The sequence below is a fragment of the Rhododendron vialii genome, chromosome 10a, assembly GCF_030253575.1.
Source record: "Rhododendron vialii isolate Sample 1 chromosome 10a, ASM3025357v1".
NCBI lineage: Eukaryota > Viridiplantae > Streptophyta > Magnoliopsida > Ericales > Ericaceae > Rhododendron > Rhododendron vialii.
In genome coordinates this window covers 1978546-1990679 of record NC_080566.1, presented here as the reverse complement: position 1 = coordinate 1990679, position 12134 = coordinate 1978546, and the positions used below count along the sequence as shown (strand labels likewise).

The 12134-nt window shown below is 37.1% G+C and overlaps 1 protein-coding gene across 12 annotated transcripts; it reads left to right on the top strand.

The window, feature by feature from the left end:
• The first annotated feature begins 2577 nt into the window (after positions 1 to 2577).
• LOC131304823 (DNA (cytosine-5)-methyltransferase DRM2-like) lies at positions 2578 to 10248 on the top strand. 12 transcript variants are annotated; one of them, XM_058332233.1, is made up of 12 exons: positions 2689 to 2854; positions 3572 to 3627; positions 4086 to 4176; positions 4558 to 4601; positions 5089 to 5226; positions 6116 to 6215; positions 6289 to 6335; positions 6731 to 6847; positions 7881 to 7980; positions 8293 to 8384; positions 8549 to 9262; positions 9589 to 10248. In XM_058332233.1, exons 4-12 carry the CDS (start codon positions 4599 to 4601, stop codon positions 10021 to 10023), a joined length of 1746 nt encoding a protein of 581 aa, XP_058188216.1. In that variant the 5' UTR covers positions 2689 to 2854; positions 3572 to 3627; positions 4086 to 4176; positions 4558 to 4598; the 3' UTR covers positions 10024 to 10248. The 12 variants fall into 12 exon arrangements, with proteins under 12 accessions (XP_058188218.1, XP_058188219.1, XP_058188222.1 ...); XM_058332242.1 differs by having other exon boundaries at positions 4086 to 4263; XM_058332238.1 differs by having other exon boundaries at positions 2748 to 2854; positions 3521 to 3627.
• The last annotated feature ends 1886 nt before the right edge of the window (positions 10249 to 12134 follow it).

The window sequence follows — 12134 nt, the reverse complement described above, 5'->3', positions numbered from 1 at the left end:
ATTCTCACTTTATTTGTCTCTCTTTCACTCTTTCTTTTCTATTTTCAAACTTTGTTCCGCTTAACTTTTAACATCTATAGCACTTTATTCAAAAATAATAATATTCACGTTTCTTAATTTTGCGCCAAATTTTTGTGGATTCATTGATTCATCTTGACGAGTCAAATTAAAAAAGTAAAACTTTTTACTTTTACCCAAACATTTTGAAAAATAACCACTTTTAGAAAAAGAAAAGTGATGTAAAAAAAAGACGATTTTTTTTTCTTCTAAAAAGTGGTTATTTTGCTTATATTTGGGTACAAGTAAAATATTCATACTTTTCCGATTCGTCTTGACGAGACAAATCGAAAAACCAAAAAAATGAGACGCAAAACTAACTAAAGCGAATAAAATTTAACTAAGTACAAAACAAGAATAAGTTCTAAAAGTCCTTAGTGGAACACCACCTCAATGTATTGAAGTCTAATTTAAACTCAACCATACACTTTCTAGGGACAAGGAGCACTACGATCCTGCAATACTAGGGTTCGCGAGTGTAGTGTGCGACTCGAGCTGTCTGTCTTAAGCTATCAATGGTCTAAATCTCATCTCAATAATAAAATTTAGACAATTAATTAATGAGACAAAAAACTCGGATCGCACGCTACATCTGAGACCCCAAAGCCCCAAAATTTGCGGGTAGAAAGCAAGCATTTGTTTGTTTGTTTGTTTTTTGAGAGGGAAAGCAAGCATTAAACATCAAGATTTGAATCTCCTTTGACCATGCAATGTCGTGGCATTTATTGCATTTATTGAAACTGGAATTTGTCAGATGAAACATCAGATGATTGTGTGTGTGGGGTGAGGTGAACAGATATGATTTTTCCCCCGTAAATTTTTAAAATCTTCGAGCTTAATGTATAAATTTTTTTTTTTTGCGATTGGGAAATGGATTTCTTGTATTTTCTTTGTCTAATTTCAAATGTCTCTTCCTTCAGCTCGCCTCAATCATATACATTTTTTGATTACATTGTTAAAATACCTTACTAGGCTCCATTCTGTTAAGGTTATTATTTTTTTAGTACTTATTTTTCATTTTACAAGATAAGTTATTGTTTTACAATACATCACATTTATTTTAAATTAATAAGTCCGTACTTATTTTTCTTAGAGAAACGGGGCCTAAGTAAATCAAAATTCTTTGACACATGAAAACTTTGATCGTTTAGTACTTTTTTGGGAAAGAAGACAAAAGCAAAAAATGAAGAATGCTAAAGAAAGAAAGAGAGAGAGGAATTCATTTACTAATTGTCTATCGAAACACAACCTAAGTAAATTTAAGATACTTAATTGCCATCCTTAAATAAACTACGTACTTTTTTATAAAGAAAATTAAGTTTTTTTTTTTTTAAAAGTGGAGTGCAAATATCATTCAATACTTAACTTTTTTTTATCCAAACATAGCCTAAGAAATTAAAGAGACTTTATTGTCACATCTTTACCCCCACTATTATTTATTTATTTATTTGATCCGCTGGCCCCCACTATTAAAGTCTATCTACATTTGCAAGTAGCATAAAACGTTGGTCCACTCACTCTTTCATTTTCAGAATTAATTGTTGCATCCAAACACAGCCTAAGTAAAGTAAATTAAAGAGACTCTCTCGTATTAGAACAAAAAAAAAAAAAATTTTTTTAAAAAGGCTATTTCAAGCTCAAAAATTATGGGTTTATTGAAATCTAAAAATATGCAATATGGATATTGTTTGAAAGATCTCGATGAGATCTTTTATACGATACAAAAAAATTGAAAAATTAATTTTTATTTATATTATTTTTAAGTTTGAAAATATAAAATAAAACTGCTTATTTTTTTTAAAAATTTCTGGAATGGAGCCGGCCATCTTTTATCAACTATAATCAGAAAAGACCAAGTCCGGCCCTTATTCTTGAGAGTATGCAAGTTGGCCTACTTGCCCTCTTATGCCATTAAATGTGTGTGGTTATAGCATTTTTTTCTTACCAATATGCCCCTGTAAAGGTTGCACCCACCCCCAAAAGCAAAGTCCATAGACTAGATGCAAGTGGACCCCACCATTACACCACCATTTCATTCAAATCAAATGGTGGGAAATTCCCATTTACTAAATGTTTGTTGGATATTTCTCTTACATTTAATTATTTACTTATTTTATTAAGAAAATTCAATAAAACAGGTATAGGTAAAATAAATAAGTTGTCATCACACAAAAGACAATTAAAACGTAAATACTCCATCTGTCCCACTTTAAATCTCCCTTTCGGGAATTCGCACAATTTCAAATCCCAAAAAAACATATCTTCACATATTAACTTTTTTATTTTCTTAAAGTGAGATGGTGGGAGTATAAAAAAACCCCATAGGAACTATATAAGGTTTATTTATTTATTTTTATTTAAAATAAATAAGTCCCTTGTTACATTACCTTTTCCCTATACAAAGCCATAGAATTTTTTATTTTTTGAATTAAAATATCCAAAGTACAAAATGCATTGGGAATATCCGACGTGGCGCGAGCAGAATTGTTTTTTACACCGTGGCGTGTACTTTCTGTTTCTGTTTTACTGTATTGTTCACGGATTCTCTTGCGACGACTCCCCCTCCCCCTCCCCCCCGCTCTCTCTCTCTCAAAGAATCTCCTCGGTGCCCTTTCTCTCTCTTCTCCTGTCACCGTGTCACGAGCTCCTCACTTTATACCTGCTAGAAATATATATATATATATATATATCTCTCTCTCTCTCTCTCTCTCTCTCTGTGGATGCTTTCGTAGGAGCGGAGTACATTCTCGGTTAAACCGAGGATTATTTCAACAACAAATTCATTCTCCTCGGTGATGTATGTTCCGTTTGATTTCCTCGAATTTGTTCGCTTTATATCATTTTATTCGATTCGTATGCTTTTTGAAGTGTTTTGTATGGTAGAGTCGAGTTGTTAGGGTTTTGGTCAGTTTATTTTTTTCTGCGTGTAATTTCGATGTTTGTGAAGCGTTTAATTGTTGAAGTTAGGGTTTCTGCAGTTCAAGAGAGGCTGAATTCTGTTCAGGAATGTATATTTTTAATTTCTTCTGGCATTTCTAAATTAGGTCAGGACTGAGGGAAAAATGTAAATTTTTTCTGTCATTTCTACATGCATTTTGGGGCTGAGGGAAAAATCTTTTCATAGTGTATCTGCATCGCGGTTCATGGATGTGTGGCGATGTTCACATGCAGGCTGAGGAGTGAATAGAACTTTGACGGGGGTCGGAATTTGGATGATAATAGTTATGAAAATCTTTTCAGTTGTCGTTTATGTTGCTTATAAAACCACACAAAACTGAGCCTTAAGTTCCAATTAATTGGGGTCGGCTACATAAATACGTAGTATCCATTGACTTGCGTCAAGATGGCATCGTGTTCCGTGATAGTCAAGAAACCTAGGCCTCTAAAGACAACATTGGTTTACTCCTCCCCCTCAGTATTACTAATTAAAAGCTATTGGGGTTTGCACTCTATTTGTTCACAGCATAACTCATTGACAATATGTTTGCTGAGACCCTGTTGCCTTTCTAGACAGTCAACAAGTTGAGCGGGAAATATAGTCAACCTTGCTCTTAGTTTGTTTGATTGAAGGTATGCTTACAATCTTCAATTGTTGACTTCCTATTGGACAATGTAACTCTAGTCTGGCCTTCCAGCTGTGATGGAACCAGCCTTAAAATGGTTCAACTTCATTACTACTCGATCGGAAATGTGTATGTATTGCTTTTGGTGATTAAGGTACTTGGTGTTTGTCATGCCTGCTTGTGCGCACCATCTTCTTTGGGATATGAATTGACTTTTTAAACTTTGTCTCATAAAGATTTTACAATTGAGTTTGCTCATCTTTTGCCCATTTCCATAATGCTTTGTCCATGGTCCTGTCCTGATTCTCTACATCATTTCTGAGACAGACTTGGTTAGCTCTTGAATGGTTTATTTGCTAATCGAAAGTCAAAACATAAAAATTATTCTTTATTTATAAGATTACCATAGATGAAAATCACGGTCATTTGGGGAGTTCTTGAGATTGAGACTCTTTAATGTTATAGGGATACTGAGGGCAAGCCATCGCAATTGGAAGGAAGGAGTGGATAAGGAAAGATTCCTCCTCTTCATTGGAGCCCAATAGGAGTTTTCCATGTGAGAATGTAGATGCAGTTTGTATGTACTTACCATTTCGGCAGCAAAGTTTCCAGGATTGGTTTCTCCTCTCAGCTCTGCGTTAGTGTGTGTGTCCACATGTACAGATATTTTTGGGTGTAGATTTTGATGACATATAACTGTAGGCATTGATAAGCCCATGTCAAGATATGGGGAAATTGGTTATGCTTCTTAAGTTATGGCCGTTGCATCAAATAATCTTCACTGTTCTTGTTAAAGCTTGCTGTATATGCTAGCATAATTTGCTTCTTGGCAAAAAAAAGAAAAAGAAAAGAAAAAATCTATTTTGCTTGTTTTGAGTACGGGTTTTTCTGATCTGCCTCTTATTTATTTATTTATTTATTTCAACTTCTTGTACAGCTTGGGAAGCTTTACTTGAACCAAACTAATACCTCTGCAAAATGGTAAGTATATCTTTCTTGTGTAATTCTTACCCATGCAACCTCGATTTTGATCGTCTTTTTGTTGAATCGTAACTTGTTCCACAACTTCGTGTTGTGAAGAAAGGGGCCAAATAATGCATACCAAGCCCCATACCCTAGTTCCCATGCAACCCTCTGGTGGAGATGCAAAATCCATAGAGATAATCATAATGCAAAAAAGGAGAACAAATGCAAATGGAGAGACTTGAACCTAAGACCTTCTGGCACTCGAGCTTTGATACCATGCTAGCTTACCACTTGTCTAAAGAACTTAAGTTGTTTGGAAATTTGCCAATGGCCAAACCATGCATGGAAAACACTGAAACGTCGTTCACTCACTGTCTCGTTATTCCTGGTTAGATGGAAACATTGGTGTTTAAGCAGGACATAAAGAACTCATCTCAGGGATCAACTATGTCAATTGTGATTTTTGTTCTTTTCCTTTCTGTGGTTTTCTAATCAAATGTAGGACCAGAACGCCTCTGGAGAGGATAGTGACAACATTGACTGGGATACTGAAGATGAACTAGAAATTCAAAGTTCTCCCTTACCTTCCAGTTCAAGGTTGACATATCCTGATGGAGAAGCTACTGTAGGTGATGCAGAGGTAAAGTTTACTTATGGGTTTGTAGCTGAAATTATGGTTGAATGTCGTGCTTAGTTGTAGTAGAGTTTCATATTTAGTTGTTGTGCCAAATTCTTTTTAAATGTTGAACTAGCGAATTGTTAGCAAAGGATAGAAAATTGTTCTTTCTTAGTTATCTTCTGAGTGAGTGAAAACTGCTGATGAATGAACCCATGTGGGAAATGATTGGAATGGTTGTACAAGACTCCCAAGTGTCCCTCAGAATTCCCATGGTCAAGAAGCCCTGCAATGGAGGTCGATCCTTAAAAAATTTTATGCAGTGTTTAAGCTATAGTGGTCGGAATTTGAATCAAGCTCTTTGGTACTCAACTTTCTCATGGGTATGTTTGATATAATACCAGAACTGACATGGAATAGTATGAAAATCAACTGGGAACCTTGTCTTGAGAACCTTCCAGACTTGGATTTTATTCTATTGTTTACATGTTTCTGCGAAGGTAAAACTAAAGAGAAAAATGCATGTAGTAGATTGGGTGACAATTTTTGTAGTATTAAGACCCATAGAATTGAGATAAACCTTATTAGGATCAATTCTCATTCCAATTCCTTAAGTCAGCTCATCGATTATGTTGACTGTGAATCAAATCTTCACACTATTTTCCTTATGAACGTGGGTGAGCACTGCATAAAGCCTTGTCACACAGTTCTAAACAATCATTGAAGCAGAACTTCTTTCCTTTGTACTTGTATAGACTGCAGTCCTCCGTTACGTTGTTTTGATTTGGTTGATAAATGGGCGTGCTTCTATTTTGTTTTTGTCTTCACTTTCAACTTTTTTGACCTATTTTCGTAAAAGGAAACTGCTCTATGATTTGGAATATTTTTGTTGATTCCTTTTTATGGTTTCAAGGCGATCTCAACGACTGATCTTTCGCACTCCAAGTTGATTCATCATTTCGTTGGAATGGGGTTTCCTGAGGAACTGGTTGCAAAAGCTATTGAGGAAAATGGTAACTGCACTGTCACTTTACCGGTACTTTTGAGAGTGAAGACAATGTTAATGACTATTGGAAAAATGCGCAGGAGGGGGAAATTCAGAATCTATACTCGAAACTTTACTTACACATTCAGTGAGTAATACGCGCTTCATTCTCCAATACTGTTGCTACTTTTGTCTTGATCCTAGATTTCAACAGGATCTCTCACACCCCTACGCACAGAAGTTCCTGAAGAATATAAAAAGAAAAGCTGCCAGGGGAGCAGAAAAATGAACTTCGTCAAATTGGAAGCCATCTTATGTTTTTGCTGAAGCCTTTTGGGGACTCTTGTAATAGTGTAGTAGTGGTTTCCTTACATATCATCATGTACCAGATAAAATTTAGTCTTTATAATTCATTCATGACATCAGTTAGGATAGTTTCTTCACCTTTTTTAGTTGAATCATTGATCCACAAAATTGATTGTATTTCTCATAGGGAAGTAATTGTGCTCATTCTAGCATTCACTATTGTCTAATTTCTTGCAGGCTCTTGAAAACTCTCCGCAGCAAGAACAACCTGTCGATTCTGATCACTACTCTTCGGACTATTATGAGAACTTTGCGGATGATCTCTCTGATTCAGATAGCTGGTGTGAAGATGAGGTAACTATGTTCTGTTTTGGCACTCATGTACTGCGTAATGCTTGAGAACTCCAATGAACTATTCTACCCTTCTGCTAATGTCTTGCAATTAGTTCCCTATTCCAGGACTTTCCTAGTGGCGCAGATTTATTGTAGAATGTAGGACTGTCTGGAGATGTATGTCCGCTGGTTCTTCCATTTGAGTAATTGAAATAATGCCACAAGTGGTATCAGTGCATGCTACCCGCCATTATAGGTAGAAACGCGGAGAGCATTGATCTTTGATTGTGCATCTTCTTGGTAGGCTGATAGTACATGAATTTTGGGGTCGAGGCAATGAGTTAATGTGCCACCTGTTAGTGGTGGCATCTTAGATTCTTAATCTATAATCTATATTGACCTGTGATTCAAATGCCACTGTACGAACTCATTTATTCGGCTACATTTTGTAAGAGAAAATTCCAAAATGATTTTGCTGATAGAAGTAAACAGAAATTAGATCTTAACACCATCAAAGGTCAAGAGCTCTTGACATCCACCTTTAAAAAATATAAAGTGCAGAAGAAAAGTAGGGAAGGGAAAAAGAATACGAGATCCAAGCTGGAGAGGGGAATTTCCACCTCGAACTGCTCTGCTCTTGGAAGCAGAATTACTGACACAAGCAATACCAAAGTTGACCTGAAATATTACTTTCTTTGTTACCAACTTACCCTCTACTGCAGCATTTTGAGTATTTTGTGTTGTGCATTTTTCTATGCACTTGACACATCTTTGAAAAAAGTTTAATTGCAGATATATGAGTGCACATTTCAATTCATTGTTTTTATGATTTTCAACAGTTTGGCCAAGTTTATAGCTTCAAGTAGTAAAATTTCGTGATAGACCTAAGAAAGTCTTATCTAAGATGTCATGGGAAACGTTCTTGACCTTTTGAAAACTAGCATTCTTAATGCCTGCAACAGGGATAGGAGCTAAAACTATTGGATCCCCCCTGAGATTTGTGTCCTTGGTTTATGAGTGGAGGTGTCATTTTTTATTTTATTTCTCTTGGCAGGAAAATACAGATTCCTTGTCTGGGAAGGAGAAGGCCTTGTCATTCTTAAAAAAAATGGGGTACACCATGGAAGAGGCCTCAATAGCCATGGAGAGATGTGGTGCGTAGTCGACATTGTGTTTTCTGCTTTAGCACGTTGCTTTGTGAAATGGTGTTTGTGCTATTTTTTGAGGTTATGTTGCTGTTTTATCCTGAATGCATTCCTGTTGAGGGAGTTGTATACTGCCGCATATATCTTTCCCGTATCTTCTTTTGTTCTGCATTATCTGTCATTGTTTGAATCCTTAGTCGGAGGCTTCCTATTTTGCATTTGAATTTCTGTGGTAGCTAAACACTTCACCCCTCCTGCTTATTTTAGCCTTTACATTCCATCAGTAATCCTTTTCTTGATAATGCCTCTAAAACGTTGCAGGTCCAGATGCTTCAGTTGATGAACTGACCGATTTTATATGTGCTGCTCAAATGGCAAGGGCGGCAGATCCCTTTTTTCCAGAACTACCAGAGGTTTTTGCTTCTTTTCAGTTGTCTTCCTGCTAGTGAAACATATGGTGTTCAACTAACCCCTTTCCATTTCTGGGAATAAGTTGTTCAGCTTTTATATTTTGTTCTCCAATTGCTAAATTCTTGTTTTTGGTTCATTCTGGTTAAGTGATCCTTTCTTTATGCAGAAGCCAAAAAGGAAATTATTGGAGAATGGAATGTGGAAAAGGAAAAAACATAGGGGGTGTGACAGTAGGACTATGTTTGATGATGGGGAGCCACTCCGACTTCCCAATCCAATGATTGGCTATGGAGTCCCCACTGAACTGTGTCCAACACCCTATAGAAACCTCCCGGAGGCAGCTGCTGGCCCTCCCTACTTCTACTACGAAAATGTGGCACTAGCTCCCAAGGGAGTTTGGGACACGATCAAGAGGTTCTTGTATGATGTGGAACCCGAATTTGTGGACTCCAAATACTTTTGTGCAGCAGCAAGGAAAAGAGGGTATGTCCACAACCTCCCAATCCAGAACCGATTCCCGCTTGTTCCGCTCCCTCCTCGCACCATTAAGGAAGCCTTGCCGTTAACGAGGAGATGGTGGCCTGCATGGGACACACGGACTAAACTTAACTGCTTGCAAACTTGCATTGGCAGTGCAAAACTAACAGAGAGGCTTCGCAAAGCCCTAGAGGACTGCTATGATGACGAGCCACCCGCGCATGTGCAGAAGTATGTTATGGATGAATGCCGAAAATGGAATCTTGTTTGGGTGGGAAGGAACAAGCTTGCGCCTCTCGAGTGCGATGAAGTAGAGATGCTTTTGGGTTTCCCCAAGAATCATACAAGAGGAGGTGGTATAAGTAGGACTGATAGATACAAGTCACTTGGAAATTCATTCCAGGCGAGCATCTTATTTATTGTTTCCTCGTCTGTTTCCTTTCCTTGTCACATACTACCTCGATCCAACATTCTTTAATATTCTTGGTCCTTTTCACTATTGATTCCAGGCACCTGAAAAGATCATCTGTATTTTTCATTTTGTCCTCTTTACTTGATTTTCGAAACTTTGTATGTCATCATAACTTTTTACCTATCTTAATTCTTATTAATTACTAATTTTCAAAACTTTGGTACTTTTTTGTTCCTTAAAGCTTTGATCGGAGGGAACTAATGCCCAAGAAGGATGGATTATTTTGTCATTCTGTTGATGGGGTAAATTTCTTTCAGGTTGATACAGTGGCCTATCACCTCTCTGTATTGAAGGATTTATTCCCGGGAGGCATCAATATGTTGTCGCTTTTTTCGGGTATTGGCGGTGCTGAAGTTGCTCTTCATAAGCTTGGCGTCCCTTTGAAAACGGTTGTCTCTGTTGAGAAATCGGAAGTCAACAGGAATATAGTCCGGGGTTGGTGGGAACAAACCAATCAAAAGGGTACCCTTATCGACTTTGATGATGTAACGCGGGTGGATGGTGACCAACTCGAGCAGCTTATTAGTAACATTGGTGGTTTTGACCTTGTGATTGGCGGAAGCCCTTGTAACAACCTTGCAGGAAGTAACCGCCACCACAGGGACGGACTGGAGGGTAAGGAATCCTCCCTTTTTTATGATTACTTTCGTATTCTGGACTTGGTGAAGTGTATTATGGCGAAACCGAATTGAAAGTTAGGAAGAAGGGCCTTTTTTTGCCCGGATACATTTGGGCTTAATTCAAACTTTTATTTAGGCCTTTTATGTAGGCAGTGCTCACCTAGTTCCTTCTGTTTCAATGACAAATTGGGAACAAGGTTCCATTTATTGCAAGAATTGCTCTTGTGCTTTGAGGATAATGCAAATGTGTAGGCAACCAAATGCTGTTTGAATGTGAACAGTGTTGTTCAAGTTCAAGGACCTGTATATATTTCTTTTAGTTGGCTGCAAGAGGTCGAAATGCTAACTATTTCCTGGAAGGAAGTTGCATACCATAGTTTCATGTAGGTAAGTAACGCTTTGGGGATTCAGCGACTATCAGACAAATAACTGATTTGTGATCCATTTGTCACTCATAATTCTATGTTTATTTCTGAAGCCCTACTTCCCGAATATGGCTCTAGAAATATATTCTGTGGGTTAAGCCTGGCCATCTTCCTGGGCACGGGAGCCTTAACTTCTTGGAGGAGATTTTACTGGTTCAGGGAATTCCTGAGGTTAAATTGCTGCCTTTCACTGGGTATTGAAGTGAAAAAGTCTCCTTACTCTCAGGGCCCTCGGAGGATCTTAATTGGCATTTTCCTTTTTTTGGCCATTCTTTGGAGTACTTGGAAGGTAGCTATTGAACAGCTTGATTTTCTCAGCCTGATGCTTTTGCTCTTTTAGCTCCATTCTATTCATGGCTGCTTTGTTGCTTCAGAAAGGCTGGTAATTTTTGGATGTTTTCCAGTAATATTATTCATCAGTCTAGAATTGCTTTCTCCAACCACTTGGACCAGTTTCTTTCTGTAATCTCGAAGCATTGTGGATTGTAGTTGAACTCTCTGTACTCCTTATTTCCCATATTTCTTTATGAAGTTCTTGTATTCTCCCCTAAAACAAGAAGTAATACCCTTTTAGTTCATTTGAAGCTAACGGAGTTGGGTTGAAATTTTCTTCCAAGTGCTTTCCTTTGATACTGCCTAAAGCTGAGTTGTGGTTGATGATGTAAATGTCATTCATTATTAGGGGTACTGCTTTCATAACGAGTCAAATCAAAATGCCAATTGTGGATTAGAGAGAGAGAGAGAGAGAGAGAGAGAGAGAGAGAATGAATGTTGTTCTGAAATTTAGCCACGGCTAAACATTGTGCCAAATTTGATACTAGTACAAGATTGAGCCTGGTTGTTTGAGTGTTATGCCAATTTGTTGCAAGCAAAACTATACTGTTCATTTTAAACAGACTGAAAAAGCTCTGAGTTAGTACCAACCCATGTGGAGTACATGACCAGATTTTATTTTATTTTTTTGGTCAACAGTAAATGACCAGATTAATACTACTAGTTGGTAGAAATGACAATAAAAAGTTACGATACAGCCAAACAAAAAAGAAAAGAAGAAAGAAAGCAAGCCTAGAGCCAAATACGTGCGAGAAGAATAAATAAGTTACCTTAACGCAAAATGATCAATCATTGTAATAAATCATACTAACAGCTAAGCTAGCACATATTATTCGTCAAACAGAAAGGCTAGGGATAAAGAATAATGACCCGGAAAATATCATTCAAAGATGATGTCATCTGCGTGGGGTCTATCCATCCACTTTTCTTTTACACGCGGGCCCAAGCCCTCATCTGCGTGGGGTCCACCCACCCATTTTTCTTTTATACTCGGGCCTAGGCCCTCATCATCTTTTGAGGGTATTTTCAGGGTTTGTTGTTTCTCCCTAGCATTTTTGTTCTTTAAAACTCAAAAAGTATAAAGTCCATGAAGCTTTGAGGGGAACAAGGCCTTATTGTTCTTTAGCTGCTGAAAAGTGTAGGTTATGTTAATGCCAAATGACAGATAACAAATACGTAAAAGAAAAATGATTTTCACTCTTCTCTTTTAATCTTTCATACTCCTTTTTTTTTTTTTTTTATCCATATGAATTTATAATATTATTTTTGAATGTGTGAAAAATTATATTGAATTAAAGACAAGATAATAAAATTCAAATGAATAAAGACAAAAAGATGTGCGAAATGTGAAAAGAGAACGTCAAAATCAATTCTTTACGTAAAATATTTTACTACTCCATTTCAAATAAACCAACCACAGAAGAC